We start from the raw sequence: 20074 nt of genomic DNA, 5'->3' as shown, positions 1-20074 counted from the left end.
GAAACCAGAATACAAGCTTACCTCTGGAGGTCCAGCTGACTGAAAAACAGACCCGTGTGCTGCTAATTCTGCTTTGGGGCTCAAGTGGGTTGGCCGTTGGGTCCAGATGTTAGGGTCCGAAACTCCAAAACAACCCAAGCTGGCACAAGAGTCCAGCGAAGCAAGATCTTTGTTCGAGTTAGGCAGCAAACACTGGCCAGTCAGGGACACCAGGACAGACTCGGGAGCCGACTGTGTCTTCGAACATTCATCTCAGTACGTCGTGTTTAAGCAGATGACAAAAATGTAAGCACTCAGACCACCACTGATTGTGCAGGGCTACACAACACAGCTGAACTGCGGACCCGAGCCAGGATGTTGCAGTATTTTTAAGCTCCAAAACCACAAACATCTGAGCCAAGTCCTCCAATCAGGACTTAGGGATAGAGGACTTCCTTAGGAGCAGTTCTTTGTGCTTCCCGTATCCTGTTCCAAATGTTTGTGTTAAACAATTTGGCAGTGCGACTGGCCTAGCATACATGTCCCAACTTGTCAGCTTACCCACATACGTGTCTTGTTCTTGTCCTAGGGACAGAGAGTTGGCATCTGATTAACGGAGGTCAGGACCACCAGCTTGCTGTTTAAGAGATGGCTTGGGGGGCTGGAGAGATGGCTCAGTGGGTACAGAGCACTGACTGCTCTTCCAGAGGTCCTGAGTTCAATTCCCAGCAACCACATGGTGGCTCACAACCATCTGTAATGTGATCTGATGTGCACTGTATACATAATGAAGAATCAATCACCTGTGGGTGGAGGAGACTCTTCCAATTCTTTCAAAAAAAAAAAAAAAAGCCTGATTTTGAGCCAGGCAGTGGTGGCACATGCCTTTAACCCCAGCGCTCAGAAGGCAGAGGCAGGTGCATCTCTGAGTTCGAAGCCAGCCTGCTCTACAAATGGAGTCCAGGGTACACAGAGAAACCCTGTCTTGAAAAAACAAAACAAAACAACAACAACAAAAGGAAAGAAAGAAAAGAAAGAAAGAAAGAAAGGAAACTCATATGAAAGATCTGGGGCTAAAGAAATGGCTCAGCAGTTAAGAGCTCTTACTGCCCACTTTTGGCATCCACATGGAGACGCATGATGACCTGTAACTTCAGGGGAATCTGCCGCCCTCTTCTGGCCACCACGGATTCCTGCATGTGCATGGTGAACTTAAGCTCAAACAAATAAATAAAAATGAGCAAATATTTTTAAAGATCATGTGAGTTTTTCTATATTATATTTTCTCAAAACAATTCTTGCATTTTGCAGACAAATAATTGTATATACACATGGTATGGCGCACACCTTTAACCTTAGGGTTCGGGAAGCAGAGGTCGTTTTGATCTGTGCGAGCTTGAGGCCAGCCTGATCTACATGGTGAGTTACAGAACAGCCTGTTGTACATAGAGACCCCCCCCCTCTCAAAAATAAGTAAAAGACAAAAATCATTTGGTCCTGGTGGCACACACCTGTAATCCCAGCCCTCAGAAGGCAGAGGCAGGAGGACTGCTGTGAGTTCAAGGCCAACAAAGGCTACACAATAAGACCTTTTCCTCAAACAAAAACTCTAGCATGCTGTGCATAATGAGTAAGTATATCAGAGCACAAATTAGCTAAGATTACTAGGGTTCCATAGTAAGAACACAAGTATGTGTATTTATGAGGGTCATTAGACATGACGACGGACGTGTCAGATTCGCGAGGTCATAAGCCAGAATGGTGGTTTTATTAGAGGATTTCCACCTAAGGGCACGACAATCCTACTCCTGACACTCTACCCACACCCACACTCATCAACTACCATGTCTTCATAATGTCTAAGGATGATGGTCTCATCGTTATCTTGATAGAGCATGGACATGGGGGACAGCTTGGTAGGGATACAGACAGCCTTCGGGACCTTGGGGTCCGCCCCATGCATCAGCGCCTGCATGAATGCATAATTGGAACTATTCAAATGCGTGGTCAATGAGAAGGGACAATCTCCATGACAGTAATTTGCCATGAACCCCTTAGGGGCAATGACCCACTTGTGCCAACCCAGGTCCCGGAAGTTGATGAACAGCTGGTGACGATGGCAGAGGGTCCTGCAGGAACCCTTGGGGACAGGGATGGCCGCCCTTCTTTTTCTAGAAGAAGGGTGGCAATGCTCAGGGTTGAGGGTCACCACCAGCAGGGAGACGTGGAGGGAACGTATCAGCCGGTCGCAGGGGTTCTCAAACTGGACACGTGCCCCAGCGTATCTATCCTCTTTGGCCAGAATCTCTAAGTATAAGCCCAAACTCTTCGGTCTGTTGCTGTTCCAATTCTTAACCACACCCCGCAGGTTGAAGTGAAGAGGACCCTGAGGCCCTGGAACAGACTGCTGAGCAAGCATTCTGCCTGGCTTGGGGTGGGGTTGCCCCCACACGCCACCATCCTTAACCACAGACAGAGCTACCGCCAGTTCTGGTCCCAGGTTATAGTAGGACCTGGGCCCCAAGTCTATAGTCAGCCGGGCCATGGTCAACTTTCCCTTTTCTTTGATGGCAGATGAGTTAAAGTAGAGGAGCTTCCGGAGGCAGGAGCCATCTTGGGAAGGTTTCTGTGTGTTGAGGAAGAAACCTAGAAGCAGAAAGAGACACGTGAGAGTCACCATAATCATTTCTACTTCAGACCCACATGCGCATATGCACAAATGTGAGCAAATCTTATTTCTAGTCAAATCCTCCCTTTTAGGAGGCTGTTTCCCCAATCCTCATTTAAGTCCAGATATTATGTGTGTGCCAGTGTCATTTCTCAGGGGATGACTATCTTGGGTTGTTTGTTTGTTTACATAAAGTCTCATTGACCGAGGGTGGGGGGAGGGGGTTCACCAATTTGGCTAGACAGCCTGGCCAGTGAGCCCCAGGGATCCGCCTGTTTGTGCCCCAGAATGCTGGACTTACAGGTGTACATGTAGCCCCTGGAGGCTGAACTCGGTCTTCATGCTCGTAAATAAGGTAATCACGTCACGGACTAAGCTATCTCCCCAGCCCCAACTTTTCAGCTTATTTGTTTGGTTGGTTGGTTGGTTTACTTTCTCCTTTGTTTCTCTTGTAACCAAGGCTAGCCTTGACTCCATTACAGAGCCAAGGATGGCTTAAAACTTCTGATCCTCCTGCCTCCACTTTCAAGGTTCTGAGATTGTAGATATATGCCTACACACCTGGTCTATACTATGGTGGGGCTTAATCCCAGAACTTCATCGGCAAGCACTATAGCAACTGAGCTAGATCCCCATCACCCTACCGTGCGCACACGTACACACTCCTTTTGCTTTTGTAGTGAGATAGTCTCCCAGGCTGGTCTAGACATCATGATCCTCCTGCCTCAGTCTCCACAGTGCTGAGATTATAGGCATTTACTACATGTGCACACACACAAACATGCACACACAAATCCTCTTATAGATGATTAAGAGGCTTATAAATCATTATGAAAAATATAATTCAATAGAAAACTGGCCACTATATATAAATAGACAATTACTTAAAATATAGAAATTATACATTGCTCACTAATAAAGAAATACATACAAATGAGCTGGGTGTGGTGTCACACACCTGAAATGGCAGCACTTGGAAGGCAGGGGCAGGTGGACCTCTGTGAGTTTGAGTCCAGCCTGGCCTACAGGGTGAGTTCTAGGACAGTCAAGGCTACACAGAGAAACTGTTTTGAAACCTGAAGAAGAAAAAAGAAAAAGAAAAAAGAAAGAAAGAGAGAAAGAAAGTATAATAGCTCAACATTATATCCCAGTTTGTTGTTGTTGTTGTTGTTTCTGTTTTTTAAGACAGGGTCACTATGTAGCCCTCGCTATCCTGAAACTTGCTATGTAGATCAAGCTGGCCTTGAACTCATAGAGATCCTCTTAACACCGGCTCCCAGTTGCTTGACTGGGATTAGAGGCATGCACCACCACGGCCAGGCCATATTCCCATTCTTTTTTGACAGGGTTTCTCTGTTACACAAAGTCCTGGCTGTCCTGAACTCTCTTTCTAGACCAGGCTGGCCTCGAACTCAGAGATGCTGGGATTAAAGGTGTGCGCCACCACAACAGGCCATATTCCTTTTCTTTTTCTTTTTTGAAAAAATATTTATTTATTATTATATATACATGGTACTCTGCCTGCATGTACTCCTGCACACCAGAAGAGGGCATTAGATTACATTGTAGATGGCTGTGAGCCACCATGTGGTTGCTGGGACTTGAACTCAGGACCTCTGGAAGAGCAGTCAGTGCTCTTAACCTCTGAGCCATCTCTCCAGTCCCATATCCCTTTTCTTAAGGGGCTGAGAAAGGAGGGTTGCCCCCAAGTTGGAGACCACCCTGGCCAGCATGGAGATAATCAAGGCTATCCTGGAATACAAATTGGAATCCTATCTCAAAGGGATGGGGGTGGGGGTTGGTGAGACAAATAAAAGCAATGTAATTTAGCCACTCCGGGGGCAGAAGAAGGCAGATCTCTGTGAGTTCAAGAATAGCCTGTCTACCAGTGAGTTCCAGGACATCCAGGACTACTGCATAGAGAAACCCAGTCTTTAAGAACCAAAAAAGAGGGGCTGGAGAGATGGCTCAGAGGTTAAGGGCACTGACTGCTCCTCCAGAGGTCCTGAGTTCAATTCCCAGCAACCACATGGTGGCTCACAACCATCTATAATGTGATCTGATGCCTTCTTCTGGCCTGCAGGTATACGTGTAGGCATAGCACTGTATACATAATAATAAAATAAACCTTAAAAAAAAAAGGACCAAAAAAGAGGGGGCTGGAGAGATGGCTCAGCGGTTAAGAGAACTGGTTGCTCTTCTAGCAATGCTGAGTTCAATTCCCAGCAACCACATGATGGCTCACAACCATCTATAGTGTGATCTGATGCCCTCTTCTGGCCGGCAAGTGTATGTGCAGGTAGAGCACTGTATACATAATAATAAATAAATATTAAAAAACAAAACAAAAAAGAACCAAAGAGCCAGGTGTGGTAGCACAGGCCTTTAATCCCAGCACTTGAGAGGCAGAAGTAGGTGGATCTCTTGAGTTCGAGCCCAGCCTGGTCTACAAAATAAGTCCAAGGCAGCCAAGGGTACACAGAGAGACCCTGTGAGTTTGAGCCCAGCCTGGTCTACAAAGTGAGTCCAGGACTGCCAGGGCAACCCAGAAAAACCCTGTCTTGAAAAACCAAAAAAGAAAAAAAGAAAGAAAGAAAGAAAGAGAAAGAAAGGCCTTTAATCCCAGCACTTGGGAGACAGAGGCCAGACTGATCTACAAAGCTAATCCAGGACAGCCAAGGCTACACAGAGAAACTCTGTCTCCAAAAACAAAACAAAACAAAAGAAAGAAAATAATGTAACCACATTTTGTTACCAGATTAGTGAAATGTAAAACCTAGGAGAGATGCAGGCATCACTGAAGTCCAGGCTCACACTCCCTTTCAATGTTCACAGTAACTTGCTCTTCCAAACCAAACAGCTCAACGGAGGTCCACCTGTGTAGCCTGCACAATTAAGCTGTCACGCAGCAAGAGAATGATATACCATACAGCAGTCAGAATGAAAGAACTACAAATTCAAACAGCGAGCCGGGTATGGTGGAGCACACCTTTAATCCCAGCACTCGGGAGGCAGAGGCAGGTGGATCGATGTGAGTTCGAGACCAGCCTGGTCTACAAAGCAAGTCCAGGACAGCCAAGGCTACAGGAGAAACTCTGTCTCGAAAAACAAAGAAACAACAACAAACAAAAAAACCAAATTCAAACAGCATGGATAAATCCCACAAACACAGGGCTGAGTAAAAGAAGCCAGACATGGGGAAGAAAAAAAAATACATTCCACAGTGAAGAGCTTGCCAAAGAATTCTGTCTGACAATGAAGGCTGCTCTCTGCCTCGAGCTTACAGAGGCCCCACTGCACCGCCCAGGGTTGGTTGGTTTGCTTGTCTATTTATTTATTATGTCTCCCTGCTGTCATGGAACTCTAAAAAAGACCCAACCCCACCTCAGCCTCCAAAGTACAGTGATTAAATGTAAATGCCACCGCACCTTGGCCTCATTCTCACTTCTGCTTGTTTTGTTTGGTTTTTTGTTTTTCGAGACAGGGTCTCTCTGTGCAGCCTTGCCTGTCCTGGACTCACTTTGTAGACCAGGCTAGCTTCCAACTCACAGTGATCCACCCAAGTGCTGGGATCACAGTTAAAACAGTAAGTGCGGAGTCTAAGCGTCTCTCTAGCCTCCTCGTTCTCAGTGTTATTTTTCACAGGGGACTTGCCCTCATGTATGTCTGTGCGCCACATGTATCAGTGCCCAAGAGGCCAGATCAGGGTGTCAGATCCCCTGGGGCTGAAGTTGTGAGCCATTTATGTGGGTGCTGGGAAATGAACCAGAGTCCTCTGAAGAGCAGTGAGTGCTCTCAACCGCTGAGCCACGCAGTGAAGTTTCTCCCAGAGCTTTTGTAGGAAGCATCTCCTTTCCTTAAGGCTCCTGGTTTAGAATTTCCACGGTTTTTTTGTTTGTTTGTTTGTTTGTTCTCCCTCCCACCTCCAGTCCCTCCCCGCCCTCGCGCCCCGCCTCCACTTCCGTTTTCCACGCCGCGCCCCGTGACTTCCAGACCCTTTTATTATAACAACGCTCATTGGTGAAAATTTTGTAAGCGGCGAGGTGGTGGCACACACCTTTAATTCCAGCACTTGGGAGGCAGAGGCAGGTAGATCGCTGTGATGTCAAGGCCAGCCTGGTCCACAAGGTGAGTCCAGGACAGTCAAGGCTACACAGAGAAATACTGTCTCGAAAAAAAAAAAAGTTTTGTTTCGGCTTTCTGTTAATACCAACCTTAGAGGTTTACTTCTTTTTAACTTATTCCTGTCTAAAAACTCTTTTTGAGCCGGGCATGGTGGCGCACGCCTTTAATCCCAGCACTCGGGAGGCAGAGGCAGGCGGATTGCTGTGAGTTCGAGGCCAGCCAGGTCTACAAAGTGAGTCCAAGACACAGCTAAGGCTAACACAGAGAGACCCTGTCTCAAAAAAACAAAAAATAAAATAAAATAAAAACAAAACTCTTTTTGTTTGTTTCTCGAGACAAGGTTTCTCTGTCTAGCCCTGGCTTTAAACGAGGCTGACTTTGAACTCGCGATCCACTTGCAGGGCGGGGAGTAAAGGCAGGTGCCGCCACGACTGCCTAGCTGAAACTCTTAAAAAGGGTAGCTTTTGTTAATGTCTGCACTCTCAAGGCCATTCCCAGGCGAGCTCACAGTAAGTATATACTAAGTACTTCAGGGACAAATACATATCCAAATCTCCTCACCATCTGCAGTAAAAATAACTACGTCCTTAGTCTTCTGCGGCAGTTCATGCCTATAATCAGCTCTTGGAGGGCTGAAGCAGGAGAATTCCTGAAAAGATTGTGGCCACCTGGGACTACTTAGTGACTTGCAGATCAGTATAGCCTCTCAAAAAACAGAACCAAACAAAAGCAACAACCCAGTGACTAAGAGGGCTCTGCATCTGAATGCGGAAGCAGCGGAAGCAGGAGGCGCAGGAATGTGGTTACTCAGCCTCCATCTCCGATTCTGAATAAGAATCAAGTAGAGGGCTGAGGGAGGACCTGGGGCTAGAAGAATCTACCTTTAAACCAGTTGGTTTGGTATTTGGTAGGTGGTCAGCCCAAGAAATTATGGGATGGCAGTCACTCTGCCATTTATGAAGAGTATGGTAGTGGCTTAGATCCATAGCTTTGGTTTGTATTTTAAACAATTCTTTTTTTTTTTTTTTTTGGTTTTTGGAGACAGGGTTTCTCTGTGTAGCTTGTGTATTTTAAACAATTTAAGTCATTCCCAGCACTCGGGAGGCAGAGGCAGGCGGATCTCTGTGAGCTCGAGGCCAGCCTGTTCTACCAAGTGAGCCCAGGACAGTCAGGGTTCCACAGAGAAACCCTGTCTCAAAAAACAAGACAAAAATAAAATAAAATAAAGTTGTGTATGGTGGTGCACACCTTTAATGGCCAGCATTTGGAAGGCAGAGGCAGGGGAAGTTCTTGAATCCAAAATCATGTTGATTTACAAATCGAGTTCCAGAACAGCCAGTACTACACAGAGAAACCCTGTCTTGAAGAAACAAACATAAAACAAAAATAAACAAAATAATTATTTAAAAATAAATAGATACAAATACAATCAAGAGATGTGCTGGCGCCAGATGTGGTGGTACAGTCCTTTAATGCCAGCACTAGGGAGGCAGAGGCAGGTGTGTGGCTGTGAGTTCGAGGCCAGCTTGGTTTACAAAGCGAGTCCAGGACAGCAAAGGCTACACAGAGAAACCCTGTGGGGGGGTGGGGGGGAGGAAGGAAGAAAGAGAGGTATGCTGGCTTTTAATCCCAGCACTTAGTACTTGGGGAGGCAGAGGCAGGCGGATCTTGGCTCCAGGACAGCCAAGGTTACACCAAGAGACCTTGCATTAATTAATTAAAAATCAAGACATGCTTTTTGCATGCAGTAAAAGTAACACAGGGGCACTAGAAAGATGGCTGAGTGCTTAAGAGGACCAGAGGTCCATTCACAGCAGCCGTGTTCGGCAGCTCAACCTCCTTCAGCTCCAGAAGATCGGACACCTCCGCTGGACTCTTCGGAGAGACATGCACAAACACATATTAAAAAAAAAAAAAAAGAGGGAGAGGGTAAGGAGGAGAAGAGAGAAGGGGGTGGAGGCGAGAGCCGGTGATTTTTAAAACCTACCTTGAGTTCATTTCACCTAAGGTGTGATCTTGTCTAACTCTGCGAATGCTGAGCGGAGTGTGTTAACTGTAAATTAAACTCTGCTAAGCCAGCTCGGCGGCAGACGAACGGGGAGAGGCCGGCGTGATAAGAACACGTGCCTTGCTGTGGGAAGATCTTGGAACTGAGACAGACAATTTAAGGTCCTAGCTCTGACCCGCCAGCCGTAAGGTGCCCGTCTGTCCCCTCCTCCCTTCTCCACAGCACCCACTCGAGATTTTTCTGACAAACACTCGGGTTCCTTACCTTGGTCTGGGAGAAGCTGAAGCAGGTTCCCACGGACACCCAGCTCTTTCACGTAGCATAAGTCCTGCGGGACCGTGCTGGCCGCCGCCGCAGCTTCTCGAGCCTGGAAGATTTCCCGTAAGATGCGAGGCACAGGTTGGAACCCGGGAGGTGAAGGGGCTTTCTCTAAGCCCAAAAACCGCAAAAAGTCATGTTCTTCAAACTTGGCTGTCTGGCCCCAGGCCAAGGTTCCCAGGAGGAAGACGAGAGTCAAAAAAAGCCTTTGGGAAGGCTGCATGGCCGACTGGGTGCGGTAGCGCGGTGCTGGGGAGCGCAGCTCTCAGCTCGGCGCTCCAGCCTCGGCGGCTCAATGCAGGAACTTGGGGGGTAATCAAGTGTGAATTGCTCTCTTCCCAGCTCCTCACAAGCAACGGGATGAAAAGACTGATGTGAGAGTTTTCTCCCCCTTCTCTTGTACTGTCCGGGGGAATACCTGTGGGTCTGGCAGTGGACTGGGTGAAAGGGAGATATACTAATTCAACATGCACATTATGTGTCTGTAATGTGCAAGACAGTGAGATAGCTTTCAGGAAGTGTGTGTGTGTGTGTGTGTGTGTGTGTGTGTGTGTGTGTGTGTGTGTGTGTATGAGAGAGAGAGGTAGTCTCATGTATCCTAGGTTGACTTTCAATATCTTTCCCTTTTAACATTACTTTTATTTGTTTGTTTATTGTGCACTTGAGTGGGGGTAGGCATGCCGCTGTGCAGGGGTGGAGCTCAGAGGACAATTCGCAGGGCTTGGTCTCTCCTTCCATGTGGGTCCCAGATATGAAACTCAGGTTATCAGGGTTAGTAGAAAAAGCACCTTTACCCACTGAGCCACCTTGCTAGCCCAAATTTGAACTTCTGATCTAGCCTATGTAACGCTTCCAGTGCTGGGGTTACAGGCTTGCGCCACCACAGGTAGCTGATGAGATGGGTGGAACTCAGGCCTAGAACATGCTAGGCAAGCAATCTGCCCACAAAGCTACAGCCCCAGCCTACCACCAATATCTCTCTCTCTCTCTCTCTCTCTCTCTCTCTCTCTCTCTCTCTCTCCTCTCCTCTCCTCTCCTTTCCTTCTTTCTTTCTTTCTTCCTATCTTCTTTCTGTTTGTTTTCTATCTTTCTTTTTCTTTCACACATGGTTTGTAGCTGGGCATGGTGGAGCACACCTACAATCCCAGCACTCTGGGAGGCAGAGGCAGGCAGGTCTCTGTGAAATTTGAGGACAGCCTGATCTACAAAGTGAGTGAAGGATAGCCAAGGCTACACAGAGAAACCCTGTCTCAAAAAACTAGAGGAAGTTCCAAGGCAGCCAGCCAAGGATGCACAGAGGAACCCTGTCTCGAAAAACCAAACCAAACCAGACAAAAAGAAAAAAAAGAAAAAAAGACATGGTTTCTTGTAGAGTGTAATGACAAATTTGTAATCCCAGTATTCAGGAAGCCAAAATAAGGCTAACCAGAGCTACACAGAAACCTGAGCTACAATGACACCTGACTGGGGTGGGGGTAGGGGGTCTTATTATTATTGTTCCCAAGGGATTCAAATTCCTGGATTTAGGTAATCCCCCTGCCTCAACCTCACAGAATAACTGTGACTAATCTATAGGTGTGCTGCCATATCCACTTAGTTTGAGCTGGAGTGATGACTCAGTGGCTAAGGACACTTCTTGCCCTCCCAGAGGACGCAAGTTTGGTTCCTAGAACCCATATCTGATGGCTCAGAACTGTGTGTAACTCCAGCTCCAGGGGATCTGGCACCTCTGGCCTCAGCAGGCACCTGAAGTCATGTGCACACACACCCATGTGCAGGCACACAGCCCACACATAATTAAAAATCACAAAAATAAATGTTTGTAATATTATACTTCATAGTATAGTTACAAAAACACTAGCTGGCAGTGTAGCTCAGAGGTAGATACTCAAGACCCTGAGTTCAATCCCAATACCGCAAAAAAGTTTCTCATTAAAAAAAAAAAAATGTGCCAGGTCTTGGTGGTGTACACCTTTAATCCCAGTACTCGGGAGGCAGAGGAAAGCGGATCACTGTGAGTTCGAGGTCAGCCTGGTCTACAAAGCGAGTCCAGGATAGCCAAGGCTACACAGAGAAACCCTGTCTGGAAAACAAAACAAAACAAAAAAAATGTTTTGGGCTAGAGAGATGGCTTAGTGGCTAAGTATGCTCTTCCAGAAGTCCTGAGTTCAATTCCCAGCAACCATATGGTGGCTCACAACCACCTCTACTGCAATCTGATGCCCTCCTCTGGCCAGCAGATAGAGCACTCATATACATAAAATAAATAAATCAATAAACTTTTAAAAATGTTTTTAAGCAGGCCTTGTGATACAGACCTGTAATCCCAGCTGCTCAAGAGACTGAGGCAGGAAGGCTTGACGCCTGTCTAAACTACTAAATTCCCAGGAGCAACGAGACAACGGCTCTATGTATCCAATGAAAATGCCTGCATTCTCCAGGCAGAGGTGGCGCACGCCCTTAATTCCAGCACTCGGGAGGCAGAGGCAGGCGGGTCTCAGAGTTCGAGGGCAGCCTGGTCTACAGAGTGAATTCCAGGACAGCCAAGGCTACACAGAGAAAACCCTGTCTCAAAAAACAAAACAAACAAACAAACAAACAAAAAACAAAAACCCACACACAAGACAAAAAGAAAAAGAAAATAGAAGGGAAAAGAAAAAGCCTACACTCCACTTCCAAATGCCTTTGTGTAGCTGCATCCTTCTTGGTTCGAACTCCAAGTGTTTGGGTCAGTCCTAGTCTATCACTTATCAGCTGTGTGGAATCAAATGCTTCATTTCATGTCACAGAATGTTGTCAACTAAAAATAAAACAAATACATTTGCCACGGAAATGTGCTGAGGGTCTGTCTGCATGTCGGGGCTCACACTGTCCATCACGGGAGAAAAGCTTAAGCCATGCTTTCAATCGGACAACCAGGCATTTGACTAAAGGAGCTTTGTGTGGAAAAGCACAGAACTATTGACAAGGTGAAAGGGAGGTGTGGACTCAGCATGTGGGGAGGACCAGGTACCGGTGCCCCCACACCTGTAATCCCAACACCTGGGAGGCAAGGGCAGGGCGTCCTGAGTTCAGGGTTATCCTTTGTTACCTAGCAAGTTCCAGATCATTGGACGCTATCTCAACACAGCAAAGCATCCATTTAAAAGGGTGATAGTGAGCCAAGCGAGGTGGCACACGCTTGTAATCCCAGCACTTGGGAGGCAGAGGCAGGCGAATCACTGAGAGTTCAAAGCCAGCCTGGTCTACAAAGCAAGTCCAGGACAGCCAAGGCTACACAGAAAAACCCTGTCTCAAAAAAAAAAAAAAAAAGGAAAAAGAAAAAAGGTGATAGTGTCTTTGTTTTGTTTTTCCTTTTAGTTTAGTTTGGTTTGGTTTTCTTGTTTTTGTTCTTGTTTTATGGCTCCTTTGTTTTGTTTTTTCAAGACAAGGTTTCTCTGTAACAGACATGGCTGTCTTAGAACTCACTTTGAAGACCAGACTGGCCTCAAACGCACAAAGATCTGCCTGCCTCTGCCTCCTGAGTGCTGGGATTAAAGGTGTGTGCCATACCCCACCAGGCTTTTCTATTTGATTTAGAAACAGGATCTCACTACATAACTGTGGCTGATGTAGATGATTCTGAGCCATCATGTGTGTGTGTGTGTGTGTGTGTGTGTGTGTGTGTGTGTGTGTGTGTGTGTGTGTGTGTGTGTGTGTGTGTGTGTGTGTGTGTGTGTTGCCTGCCTATATGTCTGTGTACCATGGGATAGAGGAAGTAAAAAGAGGGCATCAGAAGCCCTGGAACTGGAGTTAGGATGGTTGTGAGCCCCTGTTTGGGTAGGGGGATCCAAATGGAGTCTTTTACAAGAACAAGTACTCTGAGCCATCTCCACAGCACCTTCTGGGAACTTCTGGGTTGGCTGGCTTCTGACCTGTGGTGATGCTCTTGTCTCTGCCTTCCAGATACTGGGGTTACCAGTGTATACTGCCAACTCAGAGAATTTCTAACTTCTTCCTCCTCCCCCCAACAAATGACTAGAAAGACCCTCAGACCCTATTGAAAGGCTAAGTCACCTGAACTGCCAGGCAGTTGGCTCCGTGGTAGTCTGTTTGCCTGGTGTATGCAAAGCCCCAGGCTTGAATTTTTACTGTGAAAAAATAACTGGCTGGTCTGTCCCAAGACACTGCCCATGGGTTTTGAAACTGGGTTAACATTTTGAACTGTTTTATTCTATTAGAAGAACTTGTTTCTCCACAAAAGGGAGAGGAAAAACAAAACAAAAACACGGGGCTCTTAGTACCTGTTGATTTCTAGTCACAGGCTAAAACCCCATCTCTTCAGCTGGGCATTTGAGGATTCCTGTCTGGCCTTCAGCCCCTACCGGCCTACACTTCTGACCTCCCACCGACGCCGGTGATGCTGTAGGCCTAGGGGTTATCCTGTCAGCTCCTTTCATCTCAGCCTGCAGGCAGAGCAAGCTCAAAGGTCTCCAGACTGCAAACACTTCCTGGACCCCTCAGGAGGGAGTCAGTTCCTTCCCACTGAGCCTTGGAGGCTATCAACTGTGGAGCCTACCTGGGGCCCACACTGTGTTTGTTGACACTCTCTCAGACAAATCCCCCTTGGGGATCAGAACCCCAGTGGTAGATGCTGAATCCCCCCTCCTTCTTCTATCTCTCCTCCACATATCACTGTGATGTAGCCTCGGCCTCCCCAGTGCTGGGATTTCTGTTGCTGTTGTTTGGGGATGGGAGTCTCACTTAGCCCAGGCTAAATCCGAACTCCCAGAGTAGACAAGGCTGACCTTGAATCCTGACCCTCTTGCCTCTAACTCCTAAGTGCTGGCCTAGAACGCAGAGATCTGCCTGCCTCTGACTCCCAAGGGCTGGGATTAAGGGATTAAAGGTGTGCACCACCACTGGCCAGCTATTGTGTCTTTTTTTCTTCTTTTTTAAGATTTACTTATTTAGTATACAGTGTTGTGCCTGCATTTACCACCTGCAGGCCAGAAGAGGGCACCAGATTTCATTGTAGATGATTCTGAGCCATCATGTAGTTGCTAGAAATTGAACTCAGGACCTTTGGAAGAGTAGCCAGTTGCTCTTAACCTCTGAGCCATCTCTCCAGCCCCCTGTGTCTTTTTTTTTTTTTCTTTTTGCTACTTGGTTGCACACACCCTTAACCCTAGTACTTAGGAGGTAGAGGCAGTCTACCTTAGTTCAAGACCACCCTGGTCTACAGAGTGAGTTCCAGGACAGCCAGTGAAACCCTGTCTTGAAAAAAGAAAAACAACAGCAACAGAAAGAACAAGCTGGATGTTGTGGTTCAGGCCTTTATTCCAGCACTCAGGGAGCCAGCGGCAGGTGGATTGCTGTGAGTTCGAGGCCAGCCTGTGACAAAATGAGTCCAGGACAGCCAAGCTACACAGAAAAACCCTCTGGGATTATAGATGTGGGCCACCACACTCAGCTGAAGTTAATGATACAAATAAAACACAGGGTTTTTGATTTGTGTTTTCAAGACTTGAGTCTCTCTTTGCAGCCCCAGTTGTCCCGGAACTCTCTCTGTAGACGCTGGCCTAGAGCTCAGAGATCTGCCTACCTCTGCCTCCTACTGCTGGCATTAAAGGCGTGGGCCACCACCTCTCAGCTACAGCTTTGGTTTGCTTTGCTTTTTTTTTTTTCTTTAAAAAAAAAAAAGATTTAGGGCTGGAGAGATGGCTCAGAGGTTAAGAGCACTGACTGCTCTTCCAAAGGTCATGAGTTCAATTCCCAGCAACCACGTGGTGGCTCACAACCATCTATAGTGAAATCTGGTGCCCTATTCTGGTGTAAATGCAGGCAAAACACTGTATACTTAATAAATAAATAAATCTTTTAAAAAAAAGATTTATTTATTATTAATACAGTGTTCTCCTTGCATGTACAGCCGCACACCATGTACACCCGCAGGCCAGAAGAGGGCACTAGATCTCATTATAGATGCTCGTGAGTCACCTTGTGGTTGCTGGGAAGTAAACTCAGGACCTTTGGAAGAGCCAGCAGTGCTCTTAACCTCTCAGCCCGATTTGCTTTCTTTTTCCCTCTGTGCTGGGACTCAAACGCAAGGTCTTAGCATTTGGGGTAGAGCACTCTGCGGCTGAGTTACTCCCTCAGCTGCACTTAATCACCTTTAGCAGCAGCTTCTTGTTCTGCTCAATAATTTACCTGGCTGACCCCCTATTGCTCTGGATTGTGTATTGTGATGTTTCCAGGCTTTTCTGTTCTGTTTTTGTTTTTTGTTTTGAAACAGCCTCTCACTATGTAGCCTAGACTGGCCTAGAGAGCCCCGTGTAGACCAAAGCGATCTCAAACCTCAGCAATCCTCCTGCCGCGGCTTCCTGAGTTGCTAGGATCACAGGTGTGTGTGCTACCTTGTCCTACAGCGCAGTGGCCTGTGTTCTTCCTGTTTGTTCATCTTCTCCTGGCACCTAGGAAGCATTGAGAAATGTATTGTTACTGGGCAGAACGCAATTCCTGGTCTGTTCTAGTAACTGTGGTCCTTCTTTCTTTCTTTCTTTCTTTCTTTCTTTCTTTCTTTCTTTTTCTTTTTGTTTTTTGTTTTTTGTTTTTTGTTTTTGTTTGAAACAGAGTTTCTCTTATAGTCCTGGCTGTCCTGGGCTTGCTTTGTAGACCAAATTGTCCTCACAGTGATCTGCCTGCCTCTGCTGGAACTACAGGGGTGTGCCACCGAGCCTGACTCCTTTCTCTTTGTTTCTTCAGGTTTTATATGAAATAGGGCTTTTTTGGTTGGTTGATTGGTTGGTTGGGCTTTTTATGTTTGTTTGTTTTGATTTGTTAAGATTTTTGTTTTTTATGGGTTTGGGTTTTTTGAGGGGGGGTTGTTTGTTTTTTTGTTTGGTTTGGTTTGGTTTGGTTTGGTTTTTCGAGACAGGGTTTCTCTGTGGAGCCTTGGCCATCCTGGACTCACTTTGTAGACCAGGCTGGCCTCGAACTCACAGCGATCCGCCTGCCTCTGCCTCCCGAGTGCTGGGATTAAAGGCGTGTGCCACCACGCCCAGCATTTGTTTTGTTTTTTCAAGACAGGGTTTCTCTGTGTAGTCCTGGCTATTCTGGACTCACTTTGTCAACCAGGCTGGATTTGAACTCAGAGATTCACTTGTCTCTGTCTCCTGTACACCACCATGCCTGACAGCTCCTTTTCTTTCTTTTACACAGGGTCTCACTATTTAGCTAGTTAGTTTTTTCGAGACAGGGTTTTTCTGTTGAGCCCTGGCTGTCCTGGACTTTACTTTGTAGACCAGGCTGACCTCGAACTCACAGCAATCCTGTGCCTCTGCCTCCTGAGTGCAGGGATTAAAGGCATACACCACCATTCCCGGCTATTATTTTATTTTTTTGAGACAGGGTCTCACTATGTAGTTCTAGTGGTCCTGAAATTCATTATATAGACCAGGCTGGCCTTGAACTCATAGCAATCCTCCTGCCTCTCTCTCCTGAGTGCTGGAGTTAAAGGCAAGAGCCACCATGGCTGGTATTTATTTTATTATTTTGTGCATATAGGTGTTTGGTTTTGCCTGCAAATATGTCTGTGTTCCACATGTGTACAATGCCCATTGATACTGGAAGAAGCAGTATACTCCTGGCTTGTGAGCTTCCCTGTGGGTGCTGGGAATAGAACCTTAGTCCTATGAAAGAGCAGCCTGTGCTCTTATACTGCAGAGACATAATCTCAGCACCACTTCCTCTTTCTTTCTTTCTTTTTCTTTTTCTTTCTTTCTTTCTTTCTTTCTTTCTTTCTTTCTTTCTTTCTTTCTTTGAGACAGGGTCTTATATGTGCCCTTGCCTGGCCTCAGACTCACTGAGACCCAGCTGCCTCTGGAGTGCATGGGCCTTTACTCCTTGCCAAGCTAGAAGTAGTTGCTTTGCTTTTTCTTGTACTCATGTATATATGTGTGTCTGTATGCACATGATTTTGGGTGCCCAAGGAGGCCAGAACAGGGCAATGGATACCTTGGAACTGGAGTTACAGAGAACTGTGAATGAGTGCTGGAAACCAAGCTCCTGTTCTCTGCAAAAGCAATTGCTAGGCCATCTCTCCAGCTCCAAGAGGTAGTTTCTTAAGTGGCTATTTAAAATTTACCTAGCCAATGATAACCTTGAACTCTAGATCTTTTTGCCTCTACCTTCAAAGTGATAGGATTATAGACTGTACTGTGCCCCCGCTCCTGGATAGTCATTATTTATTAAAAAATTTGACTTTGGGGGCTGGAGAGATGGCTCAGTGGTTAAGAGCGCCGCCTGCTCTTCCAGAGGTCCTGAGTTCAATTCCCAGCAACCACATGGTGGCTCACAACCATCTATAGTGTGATCTGATGCCCTCTTCTGCAGATAAAGCACTCGTATACAATAAATAAATAAATATTAAAAAATAAAGTATGTATGTGTCTGTGCTTTATGTACGTGTGTGTGTGTGTGTGTGTGTGTGTGTGTGTGTGTGTGTGTGTTTAAAAAAAGGGGGGGCTGGAGAGATGGCTCAGTGGATAAGAGCACTGCCTGCTCTTCCAAAGGACCCGGGTTCAAATCCTAGCACCCACATGACAGCTCACAACTGTCTATAATTCCAAGATCTGACACCCCAACACCAACACACATAAATTAAAATTAAATAAAATATCTTTTTAAAAAATAATTTGACTGTAGTTGTAATTGTTTGTTTTGTTTTTCATGACAGGGTTTCTCTGTGTAGCCCTGGCTGTCCTAGACTCACTTTGTAGGCCAGGTTGACCTCAAACTCACAGCGATTCACCTGCCTCTGCCTCCCTACTGCTGGGATTAAAGGCAAGCCTCAGCTTGATTTGATTTATCTCTCTCTTTTTTGTTTTGTTTTGTTTTGTTGGTTTTTCAAGACAGGGTTTCTCTGTGTAACAGCTCTAGCTGTCCTGGAACTCAGTCTGTAGCCCAGACTGGCCTCAAACTCACAGAGATCCACCTGCCTCTGCCTCCTAAGTGCTGGGATTAAAGGCGTGCGATACCAACGCCCAGCTTTGATTTGCTTTTTTTAAGAAGAATTTTCCCCAGATTAACTTCAGAATTAAGAAAGAAAAATCCTTTTTGGCTTTGTGTTCTCATGATGTTAGGGATGGAAGTCAGGCAAGCACTTTACTACTATGTAAAACCTAAGCCAAGAAAACTTTGTAGTCTAAAGAAACCCAAAGGAGCTGGGCATGGTGACGCACACCTTTAATCTCAGCACTCAGGAGACAGAGGCAGGCAGATCATTGTGAGTTAGAGGCCAGCCTGGTCTACAAAGAGAGTCCAGGACAGCCAAGGCTACCCAGAGAAACCCTGTCTCAAAAAAAGAAAGAAAGAAAGAGAGAGAGAAAAGAAAAAAAGTCCAGCCAGGCAGTGGTAACACATGTACTCAGGGAGGCAGAGACAGCAGGATCTCTGAGTTCAAAGCCAGCCTGGTCTATAGTGTGAGTTCCAGGACACCTAGGGCTACACAGAGAAACCCTATCTTGAAAAGGCATGGTGGCAGACGCCTTTAGTCCTAGCACCCAGGAGACAGACACAGACTCACAGGATCTCTGTGAGTTTGAGGCCAGCCTGGTCTATAAAGCGAGTCCAGGACAGCCAAGGCTATCACACAGAGAAACCCTGTCTCAACAAAACAAAACAAAAGAAAGAAGAAGAAAGAAAAAGGCCTGTCTCATGTTCTCCCCAGTGCTACAGAACTAGACAAGCAAACTAATAAGATGGATGGATGTCCTTGATGACTAGAGAGAAAAGGAAAACAAAAAGTGGTCCTTCCCTCCCTGAGTCTGCAGCTATGAGGAGTGGAGGGGTCATTTTTCTCTGTAAGTCTTGAACCCCCAGATAAGCCATTCAGAAAGAGAGTATCTTAGGAGGTTTGGCAGGAGATGGAAAAGGTGTTGCTTGTGCCCTTACTCTTAGGTTTGGCGGTTTTTTGGGGTCCTTTGCAATTCCTGAGCCCAGTGTTGTGGCAGGTGTCGGCCATCTTAGCTCTTAGAGGTAGGGCTGCTGGCAAGTTCTTGTCTCCTGGGGGTTGAGGGTTGTGAAGATGGCTCAGTTGGTAAAAGAGGGTAAACATACTTTCTTTGCAAGCCGAAAGACCTGAGTTCAATTCCTACCTAAATCCTGTGGTAAAAAAAAAAAGAACTGATCTCTCAGGGTTGTCATCTGACCTCCACACTTGAGCTATGGCACACACATAGGACACACACACACCACACATACCGACACTTACAGATACACAAACCACACATCCCGGCAGTGGAGGGGAAGGGTTTGGGAAATAAATAGTGGCACTTGATTATAGTCCCACAGTTCCAAGACTTCTCGTATTTGAGTTTGAGGCCATCTTAAGTGATATGGGACCCAACTCAAACACCAAAGAAAAGCAGTGAATGGATTTACTAATTTAAAGGAAAGGAGAAAAAAAATATGAAGAGAAATATATCCACTTTTCTGAACATTGTGACTTCATTTGAGGTAACAGCAGGAATGGAATGGGATACCCACCCAGGTGACTTAATTCTTTGTTGGTTATTTGTTTGCTTGCTTTGTGGTGTTTTGAGGTGGGGGTCTCACCGGGTGGTCCTGGCTGGCCTGGAGTTCAATTTGGAGATCAGGTAGCCCTTGAACTCCCAGAGATTCCACCTGCCTCTGCCTCTGCCTCTGCCTCTGCCTCTGCCTCTGCCTCTGGGGTGCTGGGATTAAGGCATATGGCACCAGGTTGATTGATTTAGCTACTATTCTAAGGACATTTATGGCATATCAACTTTGCTCCAGACAAGGCATAAGACTGTGTTCTTTAACAATAGTAAAATGTTAGCTGAGTGTGGTGGCACCCAGTTTTAAACTGTTTTATTCAATGGATCTGTTTATTTCTGGGTTGGGTGGTTCATGTGTGGTGGTCAGAGGGCACCTTGAGCAAGTCCACTTTTACCGTTATGTGAGCCGCAGAGCTC

At 46.3% G+C, this 20074-nt stretch overlaps 2 protein-coding genes across 3 annotated transcripts in view; both read right to left on the bottom strand.

The window, feature by feature from the left end:
• APOBEC1 (apolipoprotein B mRNA editing enzyme catalytic subunit 1) overlaps positions 1–388 on the bottom strand; it is a 30147-nt gene extending 29759 nt beyond the window's left edge. For both annotated transcript variants that reach the window (XM_084765978.1, XM_084765977.1), the window contains exon 1: positions 22–388. The gene's annotated coding sequence lies outside the window, so the exon portion shown is untranslated. The remainder of the gene's footprint in view (positions 1–21) is intronic.
• A 1323-nt stretch (positions 389–1711) lies between these two features.
• Positions 1712–9529, bottom strand: GDF3 (growth differentiation factor 3). Its single transcript, XM_084765805.1, has 2 exons — positions 9045–9529; positions 1712–2625 (listed from the first exon to the last, which is right to left on the bottom strand). Exons 1-2 carry the CDS (start codon positions 9319–9321, stop codon positions 1796–1798), a joined length of 1107 nt encoding a protein of 368 aa, XP_084621931.1. The 5' UTR covers positions 9322–9529; the 3' UTR covers positions 1712–1795.
• Positions 9530–20074: the final 10545 nt, after the last annotated feature.

The sequence above is a fragment of the Acomys minous genome (assembly GCF_964271855.1).
Source record: "Acomys minous genome assembly, chromosome: 17".
Classification (NCBI taxonomy): domain Eukaryota; kingdom Metazoa; phylum Chordata; class Mammalia; order Rodentia; family Muridae; genus Acomys; species Acomys minous.
This window is presented reverse-complemented; position numbering and strand designations above follow the sequence as displayed.